The 25,727-nt window shown below is 37.8% G+C and overlaps 2 protein-coding genes across 3 annotated transcripts in view; one reads left to right on the top strand and one right to left on the bottom strand.

The window, feature by feature from the left end:
- Nucleotides 1–25,253, top strand: DEPDC4 (DEP domain containing 4). The gene is given in 19 exon segments (XM_045866156.3): nt 1–112; nt 2,169–2,187; nt 2,189–2,337; nt 2,340–2,388; nt 2,390–2,513; nt 2,515–2,570; nt 3,136–3,281; nt 3,751–3,789; nt 10,510–10,686; nt 11,532–11,534; nt 12,945–12,981; nt 12,983–13,033; nt 13,035–13,162; nt 14,396–14,454; nt 14,541–14,666; nt 17,559–17,583; nt 17,586–17,636; nt 24,968–25,014; nt 25,016–25,253. Coding segments are annotated over 19 exon segments (1,599 nt in total). The 3' UTR covers nt 25,217–25,253.
- Nucleotides 24,800–25,727, bottom strand: part of ACTR6 (actin related protein 6) — a 30,535-nt gene continuing 29,607 nt past the window's right edge. For both annotated transcript variants that reach the window (XM_045872766.3, XM_054506872.2), the window contains exon 12: nt 24,800–25,082. The gene's annotated coding sequence lies outside the window, so the exon portion shown is untranslated. The remainder of the gene's footprint in view (nt 25,083–25,727) is intronic.

The raw sequence follows: 25,727 nt of genomic DNA on the forward strand, positions 1-25,727 counted from the left end.
ATGATGCCAATGCTGCTGGTCGGCAGGCTACGCTTAGAACAACAAAGCGTTAAAGGACGAGGTGGCAAGCATGAGAATCATATCCTTAACCCAGCCTACTTGTTCAATGAAGGTTAGAGACACAGATGGTCATACCCTTGTCTGCACCGATCACAGACTCAGCCTTTTCCACCCCACTCCATCCTACCCTCTTACCCACTCGCCCATCACTCCCTCGCCTCCTCCTCTAATTCCTCCCTTTTCACTCCTCACCCTCTACCCCTTACTCCTGTCTCCGCACGATTCACAGGGTCTTCGGCTAATATTTCAAGGATAAACAGATGGACAGTTTCTGTTACGAAAGACATTTGAAGGTGATGGGGCTTTTATTTCTGTCATTTTGTCGTAACATCAGAACATTATGTAAAATTGGGCATCCCCTTTCCAGTCAAAGGAGGAGAGAGCTTAAATTCTTGGATTCTAATAACAAAAGACCTAGAAACAACAGTCTAGATGTTTCAACTGATTCCCTTATTCTTAAAATTGTTTAATTAAAAATCCACTGGGGTAGAGAAGAATGAGGAGTGGCTGCTAATGTATGGGTTTCTTTTTGAAATGATGAAATTATCTGAAATTAAATAATAGTGATGGTTGCACAACTTTGTGAGTGTACTAAAAAAAACTATTGAATTCTACATTATAAAAGGGTGAATTCCGGGGTGCCTGGTTGTTAGAACAGGTGACTCCTGATCATGGGGTCATGAATTCACATGCCCCACCTTGGGCATAGAGCCTACTAAAAAAATAAAAATAATTTAAAAATAGGGACCCCTGAGTAGCTCAGTTGGTTAAGCGGCTGCCTTCGGCTCAGGTGATGATCCCAGGGTCCTGGGATCCAGTCTCACCTTGGGCTCCCTGCTCATTGGGAAGCCTGCTTCTCCCCCTCCCCATTGCTCATGCTCTTTCTCACACTCCCTCTCTCTCTCTCTCTCAAATAAATAAAAAAAATCTTTAAAAAAATAACTTAAAAATAAATTTAAAAAATAAAGGTGAATTTGTGGTATGTGAATTATATATATATCAATGAAAAAATTTTACTGTCTCCAATTAATTGAAAAAAATGTATATATGTATATTAAAAAGTTCACAAATATATATAATAAAAAGTGAACACAAAGGTTAATTGTTTGAAAGTTAGCCTTCTAGACCTTTCTTTTTATTTACATATATTTGTGTATAATTCAGGAATTCATTTTTATATAACTAAGATGATAGTATATACATTTTCTACTTGCTCTTCAGTTTTGTTTTGTTTTTCCTACTTAATGAAATCCTTCCATGCTATAAATCTCATTCTTCCAAATTGGCTGTTTAATATTCCACAGGAAGGCTATGACATAATTTATTTAAATGTTCCCAGATGATGAATATTTTTATTGTTTTCAGGTTTTCATTATTCCTCACAAACTTTTCCTTACAGAACAACTGGCAGATAAATTGATTAGTTTTGTTCAGCTCCTTGACCTAGATCTCTTTCATAAGAGCTTGCCATTGGTCAAGAAAGGCGAAAAGAAGAAAGAAAAAGCAAAAAGCCTCATGAAGCCACAATTCTTTTTTTTTTTTTTAAAGATTTTATTTATTTATTTGAGAGAGAGAGAATGAGAGACAGAGAGCATGAGAGGGAGGAGGGTTAGAGGGAGAAGCAGACTCCCTGCCGAGCAGGGAGCCCAATGCAGGACTCGAGTCAGGGACTCCAGGATCATGGCCTGAGCCGAAGGCAGTCGCTTAAACAACTGAGCCACCCAGGCGCCCCAAAGCCATAATTCTAATAATCAAGACTCCAATGTGTGCGTGCATTCCTTTTAAATATGCCCTAAAATAATATTCTTCAAGATTAAGTGTAGCTAGTAGTTAATCATGTAACACTAAGGGTGTATAAATTCACACAATAATATATTTCATATCAGTGAAGCAAGTTCCTGGGTTTACTCTGTTTTTATTGGCAGACAAAAGGTGCAGTCTTAGTAAATAGATTATGGTTTACATAAGATGAGAGGAGAAGAAACTTAAGAGAGACACTGGCAACAGATACGCCATATAAAAGCATAAGGTTGTCAAAACTGGGAAACCTACATATTTTTGTGTGATCTAAATTTGTAAGAAACATGTTTAATTTTTTTTCTTTTCAGGTTGCTCTGGTCCTTTTCAATCAGTTATGGGGTGGTATTATTCACTCCCTTCAGACTCAAGTGGAAATAAAAAGGAGACATCATTTATGAACATACAAAGACTATTTTACTGGTTCTGTTGCTGTTGATGTAGTATTAAGTCATCTTATGCAAAATACATGCCTAAGTAGTGCGATGACACCTCTCTCAAAGGAGTTTGTCTTTGCCATGTTCTAATGAATCAAAGTATTTGAACTAGTAGGAATGAAGCTATTGAAAAATGAAAAGGAATTAGAATTTGAAGATTCAAACAGTAGTCTCTACAGTTTTCTAGACAATAAATCATCTTATATTTTTTGCAAAAGAAGAAAAGGATTCTGGGAATGGGTTAACTGATGAAATAAAAGCAAAGGAATCTTTAAGGTTAGTGTTAGCCAATATACTGTAATATATTGTGTTTAGACTCTGACAGAACAGACTTCATTGAGCTCAACTTAAATATTATGCTTTCAGTTTTATTCAGAAGCCAATAAAAGAAAAGCCATGTGAAAATTAATCCATGTCTGTGTTTGCTCTAAAACCATAATGGAAGACATTACCACATAAATTTTTTTCAGAATTTATACAAGGAAGAACTTGTATCTTCTTCGATGAATTATATGCTTTATAATTTTGAAAGTGACTTAGCCAAAGTAAAAATAGCCAAGGTTATCTGGAAACTCAACAGTAAAAATTTTCTATTACATCATAGTAATCATGTTAACTTTAGAATTAGTATATATACTTTTTTTTATTTACGATCCTAATTTGTCCTCTTCTGGTGACATTCTATTATCTAATAAATTTATTACTTGTGTTTTTTATTGTAAGCTCCCTGAAATCCTTTGTGGAAATAGGGAATGTCTAAATAAGTTTTAATAAGTTAAAATGTATATTTGAAATTTGATCCCACATATAATAGGAAAGTCCACATATTATTTCTTAACAGACCAGGAGATGAAATGATTTCAAATCCTCTAGCACAAGAGATTGGTGAGGAAAGAATAGAGGAACCTATTCATACAATGAGTGGGAATATGGCTTTACCTCCAAATATCATAGTTGATAAACCTGTTCTCTCACTTTCAAAAAAAGGTAATTTCAGTTTTCATTATTTTTTCCAGAACTTTGTAAGGAAGAACTGATTTTTTAAATTATTTTTAGAACAGTTTTAGGTTCACAAAAAAATTGAGCAGAAAGTAGAGTCCCCATGTGTCCCCTGCCCCCATAGGTATCAGCATCCTGTACCAAAGTGATATATTTGTTAAAATCTGTGAACTTACTTTGCTACATCATTATCACCCAAAGCCTATAGTTTACACTAGTGTTCACTCTTCGTGTTGTATATTATACGGGTTTTGACAAATGTATAATGACATGTACCCGCCAATAGAATCATACAGAATAGTTTCATTGCCCTAAAAATCCTCTCTGCTTCACTTATCTTTTTTTCCTTCCCCCTAACTGCTGGTAACCACTGATCTCTTTACTGTCTCCAAAAATTGACTTTTCAAATATGATAAAAGTAGTGTATTTGGTGTACTGATTCTCTACACCTCTATTAGCATTTCCTTCTACATCTACATTATATCACACAAGACAGGTGAGGCAACATAGATCCAATAACATTTGTTTTTTACAATGACCATGATCAGATTAACTGAGGTGCTATAATCCATACTACCAGAAAAAAGACATGTAGACTCATTACCAGTCCTTACTATTTATAATCCACACCATCTTCTATGACCCTTCCCAAACATCTCCCTACCCTCTACCTTTCAGGACAAACTAAGCAATCTGTTGCTCTACTTCTCTTTACTATTTACTTCATCTACTTGTGGTTTTCGCCTTATGATGCCACTAAAGGTGAAAAGAAGAGCCCCATACCCAGGGCAGTTAAGAGGGATGCATACATAATTCATTAATGGTTGCATCTTTTACTGTATTTGGTCAAACCATTACAGAAGCAAGACAAGAATGATTTACACCTTGGAGGAGCAAAAGATAACAATAATTAGGAGAAGTGTGATAAGGGAAAGACAAAGTGCCCAAAGAAAGGGCAATAAGAAGAGAAGTGGGACTAGAAGAGAACTCTGAGGAATACTAATAGACACTCAGAAGAAGAGGAGCCAAGCAAAAGTGATTCTTATCTACTACAAATAAAAAAAAAAAGAAAGTTGTCCCATCATTTACCCTTGAGGATAAAGGGTACCTCTAAAAATTCTTAACTAAAGATGGGTGTAATTTATCAGTAAATATGTTAATAAAAATAGTTTCCAGTTACTGGGCCTTTCCCTTGCTAAGCAACCTATTATGCATTTTGTATGTATTATTTATAATCTAACAATAGGTCTGTAAAGTAAGGGTTAAAATTCTCATTTTATAGTAAGGGAAACTGAGACTCAGAAGGATAAATAAATACTTAAGACACAGTAGGAAAAGAAAGCTGGCATTCTGATGTACGTTTTGAAATGTTATTATTATTGAATGTGAAACATTCAAATAGTCCTCCAGGTTTTATTAATGAAAACTAGGAGCTCCCTACCCTTCTCCTCTCACTCATTTCCCCTCCCCTCCCCGAGACAATTTACAACTTGTATCTCATATTTCTAAATAGCATGCTTATAATGCCATCTCACGATCTTTCAGTTTTAGGTACATCTATTAATTTTCTACAGAGGAGAATGGTGTTTTAGGTCTCTTCCCTCCCTAATATATATCTCCCACTTTATTTTTTTTATTTTATTTATTTTAAAGAGAGCGAGAGCTCAAGTGGTGGAAGAGGCAGATGGAAAGGGAGAGAATCTCAAGCTGACTTGGCACTGAGTGCAGAGTCCACTCAATCCCACGACCCTGAGATCACTACCCGAGCCAAAACCAAGAGTCAGACGCTCAACCGACTGAGCCACCCAGGCCCTCCCAAAATACTTTAAGTGGTACATATGCTTTTATATACTCTTTTATATGTGATATATTTAACAGAAAATGTTAGATGAAATTAGGAGGAATATGTGTAGATTTAATACTATTGCATTTAGCCAGTAATTTTAAGCATTAAGTCACAAAAGAATAAACTATTAAGATTCGTCAAAATTAAGAAGAGAGTTTTTATATTAAAACAAAGATCAGCCAAGTCTGGGAACCACTGCTTTAGTTTAGACTGATTATTTTACAGATAAGGAAACAGACTTAGAGAAATTAGATAATTTGCCAAGTTTCCACACTTAACTAATGACAACAAGATTCAGACTTAGATTTCCATATTTTTATCAGTGTTTTATCATTATTGTTGCAGCAAAGTATTGTTAACATGAAACGAGAATGAGTGAAATGTATTTGGTATGTTTGCTCTTTGTCACAACTGAATGTGTCAGCCTTCAGAATAGAAAAACAAAAATTATTTTAGTTCTTTCTAACAAAAGCATAGTTTTCAGAGGAGTTTTTAATAGGTTACTAATAAGAAATCTCTTTATCTTCAAAAGCCTTTTAAATCTAGTAGTTTGGGTTTTTTTTGTTGTTGTTGTTCTTCGTTTTTGTTTGTAAAAAGGCTTGCAAAAGAGAACTAACTTTAAAATTGACTGACTGCTCTTGTATTTAATGCAAAAAAAAAAAATTCACTTGCTTAGAAGATAAATTTTCAAACCAAAATTTTTTGGAGAAAGTGCATTCGGAAGTTTCTCCAATTTCTAACAAATCAGGCATGAATGGAGTTTTCGCTGTTGTTGTTATCCACTGAAATCTGATTTTTCTGTGATCCTCAAGCACAAAACAACCCCATCAGACATATTAACAGACATAAAATTAGGAATAAAACAATATAGACACTATCTGGCTTAATAAAATTAAATAATTAGCTGGCCAACAAGAACATTTAAGCCACTTTCTATTTGGCAAAACATGACTGGTTAGAGGTCCAGACTGGCTCAGTTGGCAGAGCATGTGACTTTTTTTTTATGTTTCAAGTTTTTATTTAAATTCTAGTTAGTTAACATATAGTATATTAGTTTCAGAGAAGAATTTAGTGTTTTAACACTTGCATATAACACCCAGTGCTCATCACAATAAGTGCCCTCCTTAATATCCATCACATATTTAGCCCATCCCCCCCACCCACCTCCCCTCCAGCAACCCTCAGTTTGTTCTCTATAGTTAAGAGTCTCTCTTACGGTTTACCTCTCTTTTTTCTCTTTCCCCCACATTCATCTGTTTTGTTTCTCAAATTACACATATGAGTGAAATCATATGGTATTTGTCTTTCTCCGACTCATTTCACTTAGCATAATACTCTCTAGCTCCACCCACACTGTTGCAAATGGCAAGATTTCATTCTTTTTTTTTTTTAAAGATTTTATTTGTTTATTTGACAGAGAGAGACACAGCCAGAGAGGGAACACAAGCAGGGGGAATGGGAGAGGGAGAAGCAGGCTTCCCGCGGAGCAGGGAGCCCGATGCGGGGCTCGATCCCAGGACCCTGGGATCATGACCTGAGCTGAAGGCAGACGCTTAATGACTGAGCCACCCAGGCGCCCCAAGATTTCATTCTTTTTGATGGCTGAGTAATATTCCATTGCATCTGTATACCACCTCTTCTTTACCCATTCATTGGTCAATAGACATTTGGGCTCTTTCCATAATTTGGCTATTGTTGATAAGAGCATGTGACTCTTAGGGTGCCTGGGTGGCTCAGTTGGTTAAGCATCTGCATTTGGCTCAGGTCATGATCCTGGGGTCTTGGGATAGAGCCCCCCTCATTGGGCACCCTGCTCAGTGGGGAGTCTGCTTCTCTCTCTCCCTCTGACCCTCCCCTCCTACTCGTGCTCTCATTCACGCTCACTCTTTCAAATAAGTAAATAAATAAATAATCTAAATAAATAAATAAATAAATAAATAAATAAAGCATGTGACTCTTGATCTCAGGGTTGTAAGTTCAAGCCCCATGTTGGGTGTAGAACTTATTTAAAAAAAAAGAAATGCTGGTTAAAGCTATGCAATTGACAACGCACCTATATAAATTTCATCCAAGAAATAGAAGTATTAGTTCCTCTATTTTTGAGAAAAGCCATTTCTTAATTTCCAAATAACTATAGAAACTACTTCACTTGAGTTGAGGACTGCCAGCAGGGGTAAAGCAGTGTGATCCCTGCAGGTTTCACTGCAAATTTGCATCTGTTTGGCATGAACAGTTAAGGTGAACCACCTTTGCTGACATTTGTTTGCTTTTTACAGTTATTTGGTTTTTTACTAATAATATCATGACTAATATTTCATGTGTTGTTTTAGAAATGTTAGGGTGCAGAATAGAACCTCTCCCTCATCTCTGTGGGGTAGGTCTCAGGAATGCCTGTATCAGCTAGAGCAACTCCACTGTTAATATGTTTTACTTGACTTCCAGAATATGTTTGGACAAAGGTTTCCTCAGTGGAAACAAAGTTTGCATCCTACTGAACACACTGTACTCCTCCTACCAAAACATTTGCACACTTAATGAAATTGCCTGTTTACTTACTTGTCTTTATTCCCACTAGAGTGTGAGGTACTTAGGGACAGTCCTTTTCTTGTTCACCATTGTATCCCCATTGAATGGCACAGGGCCTAGCTGTTGGAAGGTGTGTAAATGTTTAATGGATGAATGGTGCAAGTACAGTCTCCTCATTGAATAAATATTTTCTTTTTATATATACATTCTATACATACATACCTATATGCACATATATATGTATGTATATAGGCTATCCTAAACACTGGATAGATTGTACATTCATCAAATGCAGAGTCTATCCCCCCTTGTATCCTCCACTCAGCACAATGATCACTGAGGATGACGTGCTTCATAAAGATAACCACGGTGATGGTATGTGTTGCCACAATATCCTTCTTGAGTTTGGGGGGGGGCATGGGTAGTACAGTCGGTTAAGTGGCCAACTCTTGATTTTGGCTCAGGTCATGATCTCAGGGTCCTGGGATCTAGCCCCGTGTTGGGTTCTGTCCTCAGTGGGGAGTCAGCTTGTCCTTCTCCCTCTCCATCTGCCCCTCCCCCCAAGCCCCCCTGCTCTCTCTCTCAAATAAATAAATAAATCTTTAAAAAAATATATCCATCTTGAGTTTGATTTCTCTACACAGAACTAGCTATTCTGTTTATCATCACTGCATTGGGCTAGTATGTTCTAGACATGCACATTTCTCTGCTCTGTCTCCTTCAGATCCTTGTTTAAATATCATCTTCCCAATGATAGTTCCTGCACATCTTATTTAAAATTACAATACTATCCCATCTTGCACTGCTTCTCTTCTTTTCTGCTCAATTTCTCTCCATAGAACTTACCACTAACAAACACAGTACATATTTCACTTTTTGTTTGTTTGTTTGTTTGTTTATTGTCCCCCTCCCCGCCATAGAATATAAGCTCCATTAAGGCAAGGATTTTTACCTATTTGGGTTACCATTATATCCTTGGTACCTAGAACAGTGTCAAGCACAAAATAGGTCTCAATAAATATTTGTCGAATAAATTAATGTTCTGCCTTGATGCTCTTGCTGAATACTCTTTTTTCCAGATTTGGACTTATTTATAATATATCTACTTGTATTTCTCGGTGACTTCATAAAATTTGCCTTTGCCCATTTCATAAGTGGCTATCCTAGCCTCCTTACTTATGGTATGGCTGCTGAAGGTCCACTAGTTTTTGTGTATTTTTTTCTAACACTTGTTCAGTGCCATGCCGAAAGTTTGGTACTAACAAACGTGGACTGATTGATTAGAGGCTATTTATGATCTCAAGTTTTTACTAAAAGGCTGTTAATTTGATTTATTTTTGGTCATTAACTTGAAGGTAGCAAACTGAGATGCCTTTAGGAGCCAGACAGATCAGAGATCCAGGGAGTACTTAATTATCAAACATGTAAATATATATGTACCATTGTTTTGCTTGAAATGTATGGCCTTCTCAGGCTATTTTTCCTTTTCCCACTTAACACAGAGATATAAATATGTATAGGGAAATTGATTTTTACTATAGTAAAACCAACAGGAAAGTATCAAGAAAATGGTAACTGAGACCCTGCCACACTATTAGGGGTACAATGGAGTGGCAGGGTTTGTGGTGAACTGGAAATGACATGCCAATCCAAAAGGGGTATCCACTTACTAATTCATATCAACTCTCTGTGGTCAGGCATTTGAATTCAAGCCCAATGTTTTATGAGATCTTGTGATTTTTTTATAGGGAAGCTTGAAACTCAACATTTTACATGAAATCTGTCATTTTTATACAAGTTAATTTTATTCAAAATACTTTATAACCAAACAAACCATAGCTGTGGTCCAAATTTAATGCATAGGCTACCAGCTTGGGAGCTCTGCAAGAGATTTACTATAGCTACTACTTTTATAATTTTGTTTGATTTACAGGAAAATCAAAACATCAATTATGATCTCATGATTAGGATAATGAAAAATTTCATTAACTCTTAAAATGACCAAAAACCCAAGTTAAGATTAACCTACTACTACATTTTAATTTAAAAATAAGAAATACAGTTATCTGTGCTGCTTGAATAAAATTGTAATTAGTAATCTCATGTTCTCTCAGGTACAATAATTCATAAGCTTGACTAGCAGTTTTTTGTATTTGGAATTAACCTACTGTTGGCTTTAAAAGCTAGATCAGGGGGCGCCTGGGTGGCTCAGTTGGTTAAGCGACTGCCTTCGGCTCAGGTCATGATCTCAGGGTCCTGGGATCGAGCCCCACATCGGGCTCCCTGCTCGGCGGGAAGCCTGCTTCTCTCTCTCCCACTCCCCCTGCTTGTGTTCCCTCTCTTGCTGTCTCTATCTCTGTCAAATAAAAAATAAAAATAAAAAATAAATAAAAAATAAAAGCTATATCAGGGGCATCTGGGTGGCTCAGTCAGTTAAGCAGCCAACTCCTGATCTGAGGGTTGTGAGTTCAAGCCCCATGTTTGGCTCCATGCTGGGCATGCTGCCTACTTAAGAAAAATATAAATGAATAAATAAATAAATAAAAACTAGATCATATTATTTTATAATAAAGATAATAAAATCAATACCCCTAACAGTGTGGCATCATGACTTTGATGTCTATTTAAAGGTTAATTTTGAAAAGAAAAATTGTAATTTAGTAAGTTTAAATTATCCTAGCATTAAATTCATCCATTATATCATATTAAGGTAACTTTTATATTATTTATATAAAATTTATATTATTTATATTATTTAGATATGGAAGAATTTTATAATATTGGTTGAACTTGTGTATGTTATCAATCTGATGGTTACTTACTTTTGTTTCTAAGCTGTGGAAGATGTTTGGAAACAACAGACATTTCTATATATTTTTTGACCCATTCACCTTCCATTCTTGGAAAATATTTTGAAGCCTCCTGTTAAAACACAAAATCTTCAATTAAGTGAAGAGGAGGATCTTATTCTCTCAAACACTTGTCTAGACAAAGAGGTTATTCTAAGCTTATGTTTACCTGGTAAGTGATCATTTTTTTAAAAGATTTTATTCATTTATTTGAGAGAGAGAGCTCAAGCAGGGGGATCAGGCAGAGGGAGAAACAGGCTCTCTGCTGAGCAGGGAGCCTGGTGGGGGGATCAGTCCTAGGACCCTGGGATCATGACCTGAGCCGAAGGCAGACACTTAACCGACTGAGCCACCCAGGTGCCCCTGTAAGTGATCATTTTTATTGTTAAATAATTTATAACTAAGAAATCCTTTCACATATTTTGCCCTTCATATGTTAAGTTGTAAGAACATATCCATACATATAAGCTGACATCTCTGTTTTATAAATTAATCACTGTGAATTCTCATTTGATCTAACATAGAAAATCACTGGTTATGACCTGTGAGAAGATCATTGGAAATCAGAGTGGTTTAATTCATATGAATTCAGTAATGACTTGTCAATCATCCATTCCCTGCGCCACCCTGAGTGTTTTCCAAAGTTTCATCATTTGTTTTATGACCCTAAAATAATATAACCATCAGTTTCTATCAGTTTGTTTATCCCTGCCCTAAAAGAATCTAACATCTAGTAGGAGCGATATTCATGGAACAAAACATTACAGTCCAATAAGATAAGCCCTATCATAAAATCAGCCTCATTTGTAGAGATGCTCAGGGAACCATATAACCTGAATGAGGCTCCCTTCTCCTTCCTTCCTATCTCCAAAGTATTTGTCGCTCCTGAACAAACCAGCTTCTAGGAATTCTAAGTCTAAAACCTTGGGTACTGTTCAGGGAGACCCTGATATCTGATGCCTTCTCCCACATGGGCCAAACAAGAAAAGAACATTAGACTCCAAGGCTGAGAACCAGAAAGTTTCAGATCCTGGGAGGAGTTTGGTGATCAAGGACCTGTGGACCCACTTATAAAGTCAGCTGTGGTCCTATTTGCACATGGTTGGTTTCCCTAATTCACAATAGGCCAACAAAGACCCACACAAATGACTGAGTCTTCCCTAGCCCTTGAGACAGGGAGAGTATAGGGACACCATCAGAGAAACAGGATTTCTTTAGACACCTCCGCAGGGAAGAACAGTCAGTTGGCCTCATATCAGTTGGCACTTCCAGGCAGAAAGGGTAGGCTATCTGCAAGAGAAAGGTAATTCAACTGCCATTAATCTTTTCATCTGCAACATGAGGATCTAGAAGATAATTAGTCACACCTAAGAAAATATTTGAGGAAAGATTTCAATCCGACTGCAAAGAATAGGCAAATGGAGACAGATGGAGAAGGAAGAAAACAGCGTGGGCAATGAACTTTAATCTGTGACCTCCTACTATTTTCTCTTCTCTGTGTACCCACATGCGGTATGTGTACACACACACACACACACACAGTAATTCCAAGTTGACATGGTAAGACTATGGAAGGCTGTATAAAATACAAGTGCTAAATAAGGGACCTGGTATTAAAGGAAATTAGAATAAATACCAACCTATCTGTATAAAACCTGGGTGTTCAGATAGTGGCCCATGAGAAAAAGGAGGAATTAAAGGCATCACTGAAGAGAGGGGGGAGTGAAAGGATTCTGAATTTCTTATTTTACTCATGTGGGGAGATAAAAAAAGAGAAAACAGTATGTGGTGGAATAGAAGTGCATCTTGATTGGGGAAATATTTGGTATCTTTATTTCAAATAATAATAGAACCACATGCACCTAATTATTGGAGTGGGAAAAGCAAGGGAATCACTCATGGAATTGAACAGTGCAGATGAACTCCTCTGAACAAAATCTAAGAAAACTAGAGGGGTGCCTGAGTGGCTCAGTCGTTGGGCGTCTGCCTTCGGCTCAGGTCATGATCCCAGAGTCCTGGGATCAAGCCCCACATTGGACTCCCTGCTCAACGGGAAGCCTGCTTCTCCCTCTCCCACTCCCCCTGCTTGTGTTCCCTCTCTCACTGTCTCTCTCTCTCTCTGTCAAATAAATAAATAAAATCTTTTAAAAAAGAAAACTAGAAATAATGAAAAAGTGGCAAAAATATTTTAATTCCTTGAAAATAAAGGTACACAAAGCTGTGGTGGTATTTGGTGAAGAAAAAAAGCTATTCCCTCTAATTTACTCCTGTAATCATCCAGCAAAAATTATTAAAATTATTCTCTCAAAAGTAGTCTCTTTAGATTTGGTTAAATATAAGCTAGACTTTATATTTTATCAAACAGTTTTTAGGTAGTTAAATGGAAATGTTAACTATTGATTTGTTTTGTTTTTGTTTTTACCTCTGGAGTTGACAACTGGTTTATTAATGCAGCAATTAAATGTTTGGCTATTTCCCTGACCAGTTATAGTTACAGTTATTCAGCAGTTAGTACAAAATGGAAAAGACATTGAGTATACAGAAGAAGATACTCTTTGATGTTGTAGTAAAATACTATAATCAAGAGAGAGATTGCCTATTAACTGATGAGTATTCTGATATTCAGTTAGGAATTATTGAACTTTTAGGTAAAAGAAGATATTTAAACTTTAGTTTTTTGTATAATAAAATATTTTTTAAAGATTTTTTTTATTTATTTTAGAGATAGAGCAGGGGTGGGGAAAGGAGCAGAAGGAGAAGGACAAGCAGACTCTGAGCTGAGCGTAGAGCCCGACGTGGGGCTCAATCTCATGACCCTGAGATCATGACCTGAGCTGAAACCAAGAGTTAGACCCTTAACTGTGCCACGCAGGTGTGCCTAAAATATTTTTAAAGATACAAGTTTCATGGGGCACCCGGCTGGCTCAGTCTGTGGTGCATATGAATCTTGATCTCAGGGTCATGAGTTCAAGCCCCACATTGGGCTTACTTAAAAAAACAAACAAACAACAACAACAACAAAAACAAATAGCGGAACATTTAAGAAACTGAGTACTACATTTTAATATTTTTCTTCAGTGGTGTCCAAGTGCTTCATGAAGTCTTTTTTCACTTCACTAATGTTATCTGCCATGTAAATTACACTATCAAATGTAACTAATGTAGTATAGGACATTAGATCTAAGGTAACTATATCACAGGGGCATTGTAAGAAACATATTTTAATATAGCATAGGATTAGAGAGCTGAGGTATTTGGAAATATTAATTTCTGAAGTATTAATTTGGCGATCTTTTACCAAAATAAAAATTGAGTGACATAAATCATGTCACTTTTTTAACTATGTAGGTAGCCATGTAATTTCATGTTAAAAACAAAATACTATTTGATAATGCTGGATGTAATTATGCAGGTGTTTGGTATATAGAATTATAAAGATTTATTCATTTATTATTTGAAAGAGAGAGTGTGTGGGCACGTGTGAGAGTGCAGGGTGGGGGCTGGGGGTGCAGACAGGAAGAGGGAAAGAATCCCAAGCAGACTTCTTGCCTAGCTTGAGCCGGGCAGGGGGCTCAATCCCATGACCCATGAGATCAATGACCTGAGCCGAAACCAAAAGTCAGTCACTCAACCGACAGCCACCCAGGCACCCCTGGCCAATAGAATTATAAAAATAATTTCCTGTGTGTTTGAAATATTTCACCATAAAAACTTCTTAGTGTAAAAAAGAATCCACAAACCAAATCTAGCATCATAGTGTTATAATTGACTACCAAGTATTACAATCTCCATTTTTTTGTATCCCATGAAGCAACTTAGAACATTTGAAGTAGCATACTGTATCTAAGATTGTTACATTAGAGAAATTAGAGAATTATGAGGGCTACTTACCTTTATGCCTATTGTATCAGAACCTAATACCCTCAAGTTACAGAAACAGGTGAAAAAAATTACAATAACAGTTTTACAATTCTCTGGTCTTTTTAAAAAAATCATTCAAGTTAAGGTTAATCTTTCTGTTTACAGTATGATAACAAAACAGTGGTCCTGAAAACTCTTGTCAAAGCAGTTTTGCAAACGAGATCATTATTAGAAGTATGGGCAGAACAACTAGTCTGGTTTTTACTGAAGTATCACTCTGAGATATTCAAGGTATCTCTGGCATTTTGCCTGGGCACATTTATTACTAAGCTATTTTCGTACAGCAAAAAGGCAAATCATTTGCTTAAATAAATAATTTACTGAGTGCCTGTAATGTGCAAAGTTTGAAGGAATGCTGTTTTCCCATACCCACTAAAAAGAAGGAAACAGACTTAAAACACTATCAATATTTGCAAGCATATTCATTCATTTCTTCAACCCATTTCTGGTGCATTACTATGTGCCAGATGCTGTTATAGGTGGTTAGAATACATAAGCATACAAAACACAATGATGCAGACCCTTGAGGAGCTTATATCCAAGTGAGGGACAACAGACAATAAAAAAATACACACAATAAATCAAGTCATAGTTTATAGAAGGCAATACTTGCAACAAAAAGGGGAAAAGAGCTGGTTAAGGGGATTTAGGGTGCTAGGGTGAGGGTGAGCAGGAACTTACAGTATTAGGGTGGCCAAGATTGACCTCACTAAGAAAGTAAGAGTTGAGCAAAGACTGGAAGGGGGAGAGAGAATCAACCAAATGGCTGGGAGGGTAGGATAGTGTCCTTGGGCAGAGAGAATGGTTCTTAGTGCAGAGGACCTAGGGGTGATGCATGCCTGGGTGCTGAGGAACAGCAAGAAGCGGTGAGCAGAGGGGAGAGTAGTAGGAGATGAGGTCAGAGAGGTGGGGGCCGTTATAAGTCACTGGAGAGATGTTTCTGCTTGGAATAAAATGGGGAATCACTGGAGGGTTTGAGCAGAACAGCAGCCTGATTTGACTGACATTTATAAAAATAATCCTGTCTTTTATGTTGAGAATGTGTTGTACAGCAGCAAGGGTAGAAGTGGGAACACCTTTTCGGAGGCTGCTGTAATAATCTGGGCAAGAGATACAGTGACTTGAAGCAGAAGAGTAGCAATAGAGTTAGTAAGATAGGGTCAGATCCTTGATGTCTTTTGAAATATCTTAGAAAAAGATTGTCTTTTAGCCTCGCTCTGTATTTTAGTACCAGGCAGTGACACTTTTAGTGGTGTTATGTCTCTAAAGCCTCTACAAGAATTGTTCCTTCTTCAATTTCTTTGTTTAAACAAATTCTGTTGTCACAAGAAACACATTAGCTCAAATTTTGTAGCAGTTCTGTCAACCTTAACTGAAGCTTCTTTCCCATTATTTCAGAGAAAAAGATGGTTTTAAGTATATATAATGGAAGCTGTCCCCCATTTATGAATTTTGTTGTTTTGTTTTAAGTAAATGCTATGCCCAGTGTGGGGCTCAAACTCACAACCCTGAGATCAAAAATCGCATGCTCTGCTGACTGAGCCAGTCGGGTGCCCCACCCCATTTATGAATTTTGAATGAAATATATTCTAAAAACTCATTTTTAAGTCAGTTGTTATTCTGTACCTAGTTTTTCATCAAAATAATAACAAAGGGAGGTTAGGGCCCAGGTTACATAAATCTTTAATTCTACTGTCACTAAACCAAAATTCGTGTGTATGATTTACTTGTAAAATAGCCCCCAGATTCCAACTAGGAATTTAGAATGAAATTTTCCTCTGCCTTCCTCTTCCTTATCACTTAACTTCTGCACATTCTTCTTTCTCACCCTGCCTCCTCCTCTGGGCAAATAAATTATCTTTCCTACCTATGGCCGAGAAGTACAAAAGAAGTTTTTCATTTTTTACTTCCCCGTCTTGTCAGAACTAGCAGTGTCATAGAGAAACTCACTGGTTCAAATTTTGTAACAAGCCACAAAAGAACTTGACACGGGCTGGAGGAAGTGGGGGTGGGATTCAGGAAGCAGGGGGAAGGGCTTCTGGAGACCGGGGATGGGGTATTTCAGGGAGGCTGATAGGGCTATTTATGATAGGGGCTCTCAAACATGCCAAGCTTTTCCCTGTTACATGGTTTACCTATGCTGTCTACTCTGTCTGGAACATTTTTCCCCCGAACCTTCTTATGGCTTATTCCTTCACACCTGTTAAGGCCTCTGCTTAAAATGTTACCCTCTCAGAAACACAGAAGCCTTCCCTAAAACTACCCATCTTCTTCGCTCTAGCTTTTTACCCTGCTTTATGCTTTCTTAATGGCACTTAACCCTGTCTGAAATTATAATATGTATTTGCTGATTTTTTTAAATTGTCTTTCTCTCCCAAGAGAATGTAAGTTTCATGAATTCAGAAGCTCTTCTTTTTTCTTCTTCCTTTTTTTTTTTTTTTACTTCAGAAACTTGGTCTGTTTATTCATCACCTAGGACAGTGCCTGGAATTTTCACTGAATGACAGAACGAATTAATGGGGACAGCTCCATGACTGGAAACTGGCAGTACACTTGAAGCTAATGGGTAGGTATTCCAGGGTCCAGGATAAAAGAGCTGTGTGGACATGGAGGTTCAGCATTAGTATGTCTAGAGAGTGCCCTGTATAACAATATTAGCTGATGGATTATTTACCCCAGATACATAATCTAGGATTACTTTTGTGTAACCCAAACTGGAAAAGGATATTTATCTTTTTAAGATAATAAAGTTTTAATGTATTTTAAAGCAACCATTTATATATGGACCATGTAATTACAATGTAAGATTATTTAGACCACTGTTATTATGGAAGTACAAATAATTTTCACTATTATAGGAGAGCATTACACTAAGGATTGGTTAACCTAGTTTCAGTTAAAGTACATACATGAAAGTAGAAAATAGAATTTGAAGAATTCTAAAAAAGTTTCAAGTATTTATACCCTTTATAATTCAGAGGCCTTCTGCTACCCGCCCCCTCTCCCCATCTGCAATCCTCTTCCCCTACTCATTGGTCAAAAATATTGAGAGTTTTTTTATGTTGGATTCCTGGCTAGAAAAAAATTCATATTAAATATTTGAAAATACCTGTTTTTGTGTAGAATCCAGTTACTTTATTGGATCTGGTTGTAAGAAACTTAAGAAGCTTCTACATGGAGAAGATCCAGATGCCATATCAGGTATTGATTCAGATTTTTTCCTTCTTTATCATTAGGAGACTATTATAGCCAAGTAAGTTGGAAAGGAGCCAAGGGTGAGTATGTAATAAATATATAATGTTATAAAAAGTGGTTACATGAAGGTTATTTTTTTGATCTCCAGAGCAAGTTCTTCTGTAGTTCTTTTTGAAAGCCCTTTGTCTGATTACCTTTCATCTAAAAAGGTGAAAATTTTCTCTCTCAATGCTGCTTCCATGTCTCACCTCCTTTTCTGCCTATTACCTACCTGCCTGCTTCCTTGCTCCTGGGCTCTTTCTCGTCTCTTTTTCTGACTCTCTCAGATTTTTTCTCTTCTGTGTCATTCTCTCTCTCTCTCCCCTTCCCTTCTCTTTTCTAGGAAATGACCTAGTTTTATAGAGGGACCTGACCTTCCCAGTTGAATAGATGCCATGAATTGTTTCACTTGATGTCTTGTGGCAATTGATCTAATTCCTTAGTTTAGATTTTCTTTAAACTATCAAATATTTTCAGTATAAATTTCCTAAGATTGTCATGTGAGAGACAAAATAACATAATAGATCTAACTGTGGGTGCTGGGGCCAAATTGCCCAGGGAAGTCACTTAACCTCTTTGTGCTTCAGCTTCCTCGTTGACAAAATGGGAATAATAATAGCATCTACCCCACTGGGTAATTATTAAATATTTAATATTTATACTCAATATTAATATTGTAAATTTAAAATACTACAAAAATTTAAATTGTATTATTATTTAAATATTAAATACTATTAACATTTACTATTACTTGATACTAATATTGAGCCCTACTACGTGTCAGATACTGTGCTGAGCACTAACATGGACTTATAAAATTATTTCTTCTACACAATATTTTCTGTAGGCATTATTATTATCCCATTTTATAGGTAACGTAACTGAAGCTTTAGAGAGAAGTTAATTAACTTGGCCAACTAGAAAAGTGGGTTAATATTTTTTTCCTTAAAAAAATTTTCTGAGGCATTACTAACTTTTAGAAAAGAATTTATAGAGTAGGACATAAATTTTTTTGCCTGACTTACTTGGAACTTCTCAGCTAAAGGATTTTCTCTCATTCCCTTCTTTGAACACAAAGTATATGACAACAGGTATATTGCCACATGGATCCTGTCTGTTGGATGCAGTTAAACAGTAAACTAAGTAAGTATTCTGAACTTAGCATCTGGAATCTTTTTGGATTAATTCAATCATATCTTACTAAACTTCATTTGGCTGCCATTACTACATTAGCTTTTTACATTGAATTTCTCATTACTTTTGGCTTTTGAGGGAAGTGGAGGAGTTGTAGGCATTTAATATTTATTTCTGTTCAACAACATGCTTTAAAGAGAGATAATGAATATAAGTGCTCGCACAGTGCTATGTGATGCAAGCATTTGGAAAATGAAAAATGATTTCATAGTATTTTCCCCCAAATAGCTGAACTATTTTGTCTCTTCTTGAAGTTTATCCCTTGTTGAGTAAAACTGTCAGATTATATCATTATACAATTAATTGAATTTTTTTAAAGATTTTATTTATTTGTTAGAGAGAGAGAGAGCACAAGCAGGGGGAGAGGGAGAAGCAGGCTCCCTGCCAAGCAAGGAGCCCGATGCAGGGCTCAATCCCAGGACCCCAGGATCATGACCTGAGCTGAAGGCAGATGCTTCACTGACTGAGCCACCCAGGTGTCCCTTGAATTTTTAAATTGTCTTTCTGTTTTATGTTGTATGCTCTTTTCCCTATACTTGAATTTATTACTTCAATTCATGAGTGTTGGGCGCCTGGGTGGCTCAGTTGGTTAAGCGACTGCCTTCGGCTCAGGTCATGATCCCAGGGTCCTGGGATCGAGTCCCACATCGGGCTCCCAGCTCGGCGGGGAGCCTGCTTCTCCCTCTGACCCTCTCCTCTCTCATGCTGTTTCTCTCTCGCTCGCTCTCTAATAAATAAATAAATAAAATCTAAAAAAAAAAAATTCATGAGTGTTTTTTTTTTATTTTTTAAAGATTTTATTTACTTATTTGAGAGAGAGAACACGTGGGTAGAGGGGCAGAGGGAGAAGCAGACTCCCCACTGAGCAGGGAGCCCCACATGTTGCTTGATCCCAGAAACCTGGGATCAAGACCTGATCATGACCAGATGCGTAACTGACTGAGCCACTCAGGCACCTCATGAGTGTTGTTTTAAAATGTTCCTGATATCAAATATTCATGCATCCATCTCTTCAATTTTTCACTAAACATTTTTTGAATTATCTACTATGTACCAGACTTTGTATAAGCACCAAAAAATACAAAGATGTGTAAGATAATGTCCCTGCTTGCAATAAGCTCATGTACCATTGTTTAAAGTAACTGACACATAGTAGATACTCTAGATATTTGTCAAATAAATTAATTCAGTGAAAGAATTGATGTATGAGAGAGATAACCATTATAAATCAATCACAATAAAATATAATAGGGATATGGTCAAGCCAGAGGAAATCATGGAAGACTGGAGGAGGATTACCTGATCTAGTTTGAGGGGATCAGGCTAGATTTGTGGAAGAGATAGTGCTTAGTAGGAGTCTTAAATAATTAGATGTTAATTAAACCAAAAGAGTAGAGAAGGGAAGGATATTCTGGACAATGGAACATTGTGAACAAAAATAGGTAAGTGCTAGTAACTGCAGCCAAGGGGTGGGAAGAATTGAAACTAGAGAAATAGATAGATGTCAGATATTGAAGGGTTTCATTTAGCAACCAAGAAATTCACTAGGCAGGGGCGCCTGGGTGGCTCAGTCATTAAGCGTCTGCCTTCGGCTCAGGTCATGATACCAGAGTCCTGGAATCGAGCCCCTCATTGGGCTCCCTGCTCCACGGGAAGCCTGCTTCTCCCTCTCCCACTCCCCCTGCTTGTTTTCCCTCTCTCGCTGTCTCTCTCTCTCTGTCAAATAAATAAATAAAATCTAAAAAAAAAAAAAAAAAAAAAGTTCAAAAAAAAATTGACTAGGCAGTTGGGGAGGCATTGAAACTTATTTTCTTTTTAAAGAATTCGACAGAGAGAGCACAAGCAGGGGGAGGGGCAGGCAGAGGGAGAGGGAAAGGGACAAGCATACCCCCTACTGAGCAGGGAGCCCAATGCGGGGCTTGATCCCAGGACCCTGGGATCGTAACCTGAGCTGAAGGCAGATGCTTAACCAACTGAGCCACCCAGGCGCCCCGAAACTTATTTTTAAGACAGTGACATGCTAGCGGCACTCAAGTGGCTCAGTTAGTTAAGTGTCTGACTCTTGATTTCAGCTCAGGTCATGATCTCCACATCATGATCTCACTGTCGTGAGACAGAGATCTGCAAGGGCTCTGTGCTGGGCATAGAGCCTGTTTAAGATACTCTCTCTCTCAAGGGGAACCCTCTTACACTGTTGGTGGGAATGCAAGCTGGTGTAGCCACTCTGGAAAACAGTATGGATGTTCCTCAAGAAGTTAAAAATAGAGCTACCTTATGATCCAACAATTGCACTAGTAGGTATTTACCCCAAAGATACAAATGTAATAAATCAAAGGGGCACCTGCACCCCAATGTTTATAGCAGCAATGTCCACAATAGCCGAACAATGGAAAGAGCCCAAATGTCCATCGATGGGTGAATGGATAAAGAAGATGTGGTATATATACACAATGGAATATTACTCAGCCATCAAAAGGATGAAATAGTACCATTTACATCGACATGGATGGAACTAGAGGATATTATGCTAAGCGAAATAAGTCAATCAGAGAAAGACAATTATCATATGGTTTCACTCATATGTGGAATTTAAGAAACAAAAGAGGATCATGGGGAACGGAGAGAAAAATAAAATAACATGAAATCAGAGAGGGAGACAAACCATAAGAGACTTTTAACTAGGAAACAAACTGAGGGTTGCTGGAGGGGAGGCGGGTGGGGGGATGGTGTAACTGGGTGTGGGCATTAAGGAGGGCATGTGATGTGATGAGCACTGGGTGTAATATGCAACTGATGAATTACTGAACTCTATGTCTGAAGCTCAGGATGTACTATATGTTGGCTAGTTGAAGTTAAATAAAAAAAAAAAAAAGATTTTCTCTCTCTCTCTCCCTCTGCCCTCCCCCTGCTTGTACACATGCTCTCTCTCTCTCTCTAAAAAAAAAAAAAAAAAAAAAAAAGAGTGATGGGGCTGTATTTTTTTTTTTAAGATTTTTTATTTATACATTTGACAGAGAGAGTCACAGAGAGAGAGGGAACACAAGGGAGAAGCAGGCTTCCCGCCGAGCAGGGAGCCCGACTCGAGGCTTGGTCCCAGGACCCTGGGATCATGACCTGAGCCGAAGGCAGACGCTTAACGACTGAGCCACCCAGGCACCTCTATATGGCTGGATTTGTATTTTAAATAGAGCATGCTTAGCAGCAGTATGTAGAATGGGTTGGCAATATTCTTAGGAGATATTACAGTAGTCCAAGTGAGAAATGATTTAGTCCTGTACTATGGTAGAGGCAAGAGGGATGGAGAGGATGGGACAGGTTTGAGAAATATATAGGAAGTATAATTGGCAACACTTGACTGCTTCTGGGGCTCAGGAAGAAGGGTGACTCAAAGATGACTCTCAAGCTTCCAGGTGGGGTGACTGCTGCCAATCCAGACAGAAAAACAGGAAGAGGAACGTGTTTAGGGAGATGCTTTTTTAAAGATTATGTATTTATTTATTTGACAGAGAGAGAAAGCACAAGCAGGGAGAGCTGTGGAGAGAGAGGGAGAAGCAGGCTCCCCACTGAGCAGGGAGCCCAATGTGGGGCTCCACCCAGGACCGTGGGATCATGACCCGAGCTGAAGGCAGACACTTAACCAACTGAGCCACCCAGGCACCCCCAGGGAGATGATTGAATCCGGCTTGGCCTTTTGATTTAAGATACGTGTCGTGTGGGACATCCTGGTTGAGCTTTTCAGCAGGGTAGCTGGATGTGCACCACTGCAGCTCAGGGGAGAGATAAGAGCTAAAACTAAATATCTGGGAGCACGTGGAAACTGAGGTCATTTGCAGTACATTGGGTAAAATAGGGATCCAAGAATAAAACATTAAGGAACACCAGTAGTCAAGGGGTGAGTAAAGAGGAACCTATGAATGAGACAGAGAAGCGATGTGAGGAGGGGAATGAGTGAAGTCATGCCCATAAAACCAAGGAGATGTAGCATTTTAAGGAGGAGGACTCCATGTGGCAGATTCGGACTGCACCAACTCTCTGGAGCCAATTAGTGGAGAGCTGTTTCAGCAGTTTGAGAGACAAAAACCAGGTTGCAGTGGGATGAAAGGGAATGAATGGATCAAGAAATTAAGAGTGGGTGAACGATAAGGGGAAGAGAGAAAAGTGGACAATAATTGGGGCGGTGCTGAGTCAAGCCAGAGGTTCTAGTAAACTGATCTGCTGAGAAGAGAGCAGAGGACATGTGCTCAAGGGCACGGACCACACGTGTGCCTGGCACAGGAGGAGTGATATTGGAATAAAGATGACAGTGCGTGTGGATGTAAATAAATGTGTAGGTTCAAGGTGGAAAGTTGAGAGAGATTGTCAAGTGATGCACTCATTTTCCTTGACGAAGTAGGAAGAGGAGATATTGTCTGAGGAGTTGGACCAATGAATGGATCCTGTGAGAAGAGGAGGATGGTTTGCAAAAGTCAGGGGAATGGGAAAAGCAGCTGAGAAAGGACAAGTAAATGAACTGATGAGGAATTCTAAGCACCCAGATGACGTAGATTACAAATTTTAGTGGTGCCAGTTTGTACAGTATGATTTTGTCGGCAGCACTTACTGACTTGAATGCCAGAGTGGAAAAGGCAGATTCAAGCATTGATGAAGAGCTGGGATTTTGGGTCATCGGGCGTTGCAGGATAGGAACACATGCGTTCGTGAGAAAGTGGTTCAAATGTTTGATTCTGTGTCTAACTCGGGAGAGGAAAGAAGAGGTGATGGACAAAGAAAAGTGGCACGTGAGGATTTGACATTCTGAGAATGACAACAATTGTGACAGCTCTAAAGCCAGTATATAATAGTGGGAACTAAGGTAGGGCTGATACTAGTAATACTTACACACCTAGAACTGAGGTTACTGAAGACTTAACGAGGAAAAAGTACAAAAAGTTCGGCACATGGTATACACTCATTTTAAGCTACTACTATATTGTTATTTGAAGGACAGTAGATTCTGGATAGAGAGTTGGGTGCAGGAGTTTAAATTTTCAAAGGCAGTATAATTCCAGGGTATCATCATAGGTGTGTTTAAGTAAAAGCCGTTATAGTGAAGATAGATAAAAACCCTAAAATTGATGACCTTCAGGAGTTCAAAGCCTACTCTGATTGAGAATTGCTTTGGTGTATGTCGAGGCAAAGGTGTCTTCATCTGTAGATGAGCATCAGGAGAGGCTTAGTTGTACATGCTAAGACAGCTCACAGAATAGTGAAAAAAGCACGGCTCATGTTCATGAAATTATTTGTGTTTTGATCATGCCTCTGATGGGGTTCATGACATGCCACCCCAAAATATGACACTTGGCATATTGGAAACTTTACACTGAGTCTGAGAACATGGCAGAAGCACGAAAGTTACCCTGACCTCCTCCCCCCTTGCCCATCTCCCCTGATAAAAGCCATAAAACCATCCTGTTAGAAGTGCCCTCCTTACATTCAAGGTAAGGAGCACCTTTATCTCTGAAAACAAAGAGGGACACCAAGAAGAGTTGGAACAAACAGGCTGTGCTAAGTTTTCCCCAGTTTATTACAATTATCTAATACTCAGCCTATCATATTCTTCCACAACTAGCATAAAAGTGCAGAGGACTGTTTCTTTGAGTTTTCATTTCCTTGTGGAGGTTCCTGTGGCACACAAAACTTAATTTGTATGCTTTTCTCCTCTTAATCTGTCTTCACCAGTTTACTTTTGAGACCCAGCCCAGGGACCCTAAGAGGGTCAAGGAAAACTTTTTCCTCCCATATACCTCCAATTTATTAGCCATATCACTTAAATTCCTTGTGTATTTGTCTTGAAACTGGGGTAGGAGTTCCTTGCTTCTCCTACTTTATGGAGACATTTTGAAGATCAAATGAAACAATGTATGTAAAATAAGACAGTATGTGTTTTGCTATGAAGCACTTTGTAAAGAAGCAGTTTTATTACTCTGAGGCAAAGAAGAAATAAGAAATATCATCCACCATATTCTGGAAAAAAACAAGTCCAGCATAAGGCCAGTTTGGATATGTACATCTCAGGGTTTTTGTTTTGTTTTTTTTACTTGCTTTTCCAACCTTTTTTTTTTAAGGTTTCACATTTTGCCAACACTTGACAAAGAGTTTGGAGAAAAAAGGAAAGGACAGTAAGGACAGTTCAGTATCTTCACCAATTGGCTCTTCAGATTAATAGTAACCTCAGCATCTCTTTGAAACAAGCAAAAAAAAAAAAAAAAAAAAGAAAGAAATTAATTAAGGAATTTCAAAAATACCCTCCAGAAGCTTTCAAAAACACACTCCAGAAGCTTAACATTTCTGGGGCAAGAAACTACAGTTTGTAAATACAAACAACTCTCTGGTGGTTGTCTCAAACTACTATACTTAGACTTCAGAGGCAGGGTAGCCTAAAGATTGTAAGTGTGATTATGCTTAAAATATGTTAAGGAAGGTGGACAAAAGGTATACACTTCTACTTGTATAAGTCACCAGGATATAATATACAGCATGGTGACTATAGTTAATAATACTGTATTGCACATTTGAGAGTTGCTGAGAGAGTATACCTTTAAAAAGTTAAGAAAGTTTTTAACTTTACAGAGGAATACAAATTAAGTTCATGTATGCTGATTCACTTAATTATTATGCCATTAAAATCACTCACTAAATTTGCTATTATTGGGGGGCTGGTACAGTTAATTTTCTTAAAAATTTTTTTTCCCCACAGAAAAGGATCATTTCATGCATTTGTTCTCTGAAGAAAACATGCACTTTTCCTTAGTATGTATTATTTTTAAGTTACTCTTTTAGGCTACTGTGAATCATCTAGATAGGGTAAGATTTTTTTAAGTAGAA

This window comes from Mirounga angustirostris, unplaced genomic scaffold (genome assembly GCF_029215605.1).
Source record: "Mirounga angustirostris isolate CCGP_5_RB_7025 unplaced genomic scaffold, mMirAng1.0.hap1 SCAF_5, whole genome shotgun sequence".
In the NCBI taxonomy this organism is placed as follows: Eukaryota; Metazoa; Chordata; class Mammalia; order Carnivora; family Phocidae; genus Mirounga; species Mirounga angustirostris.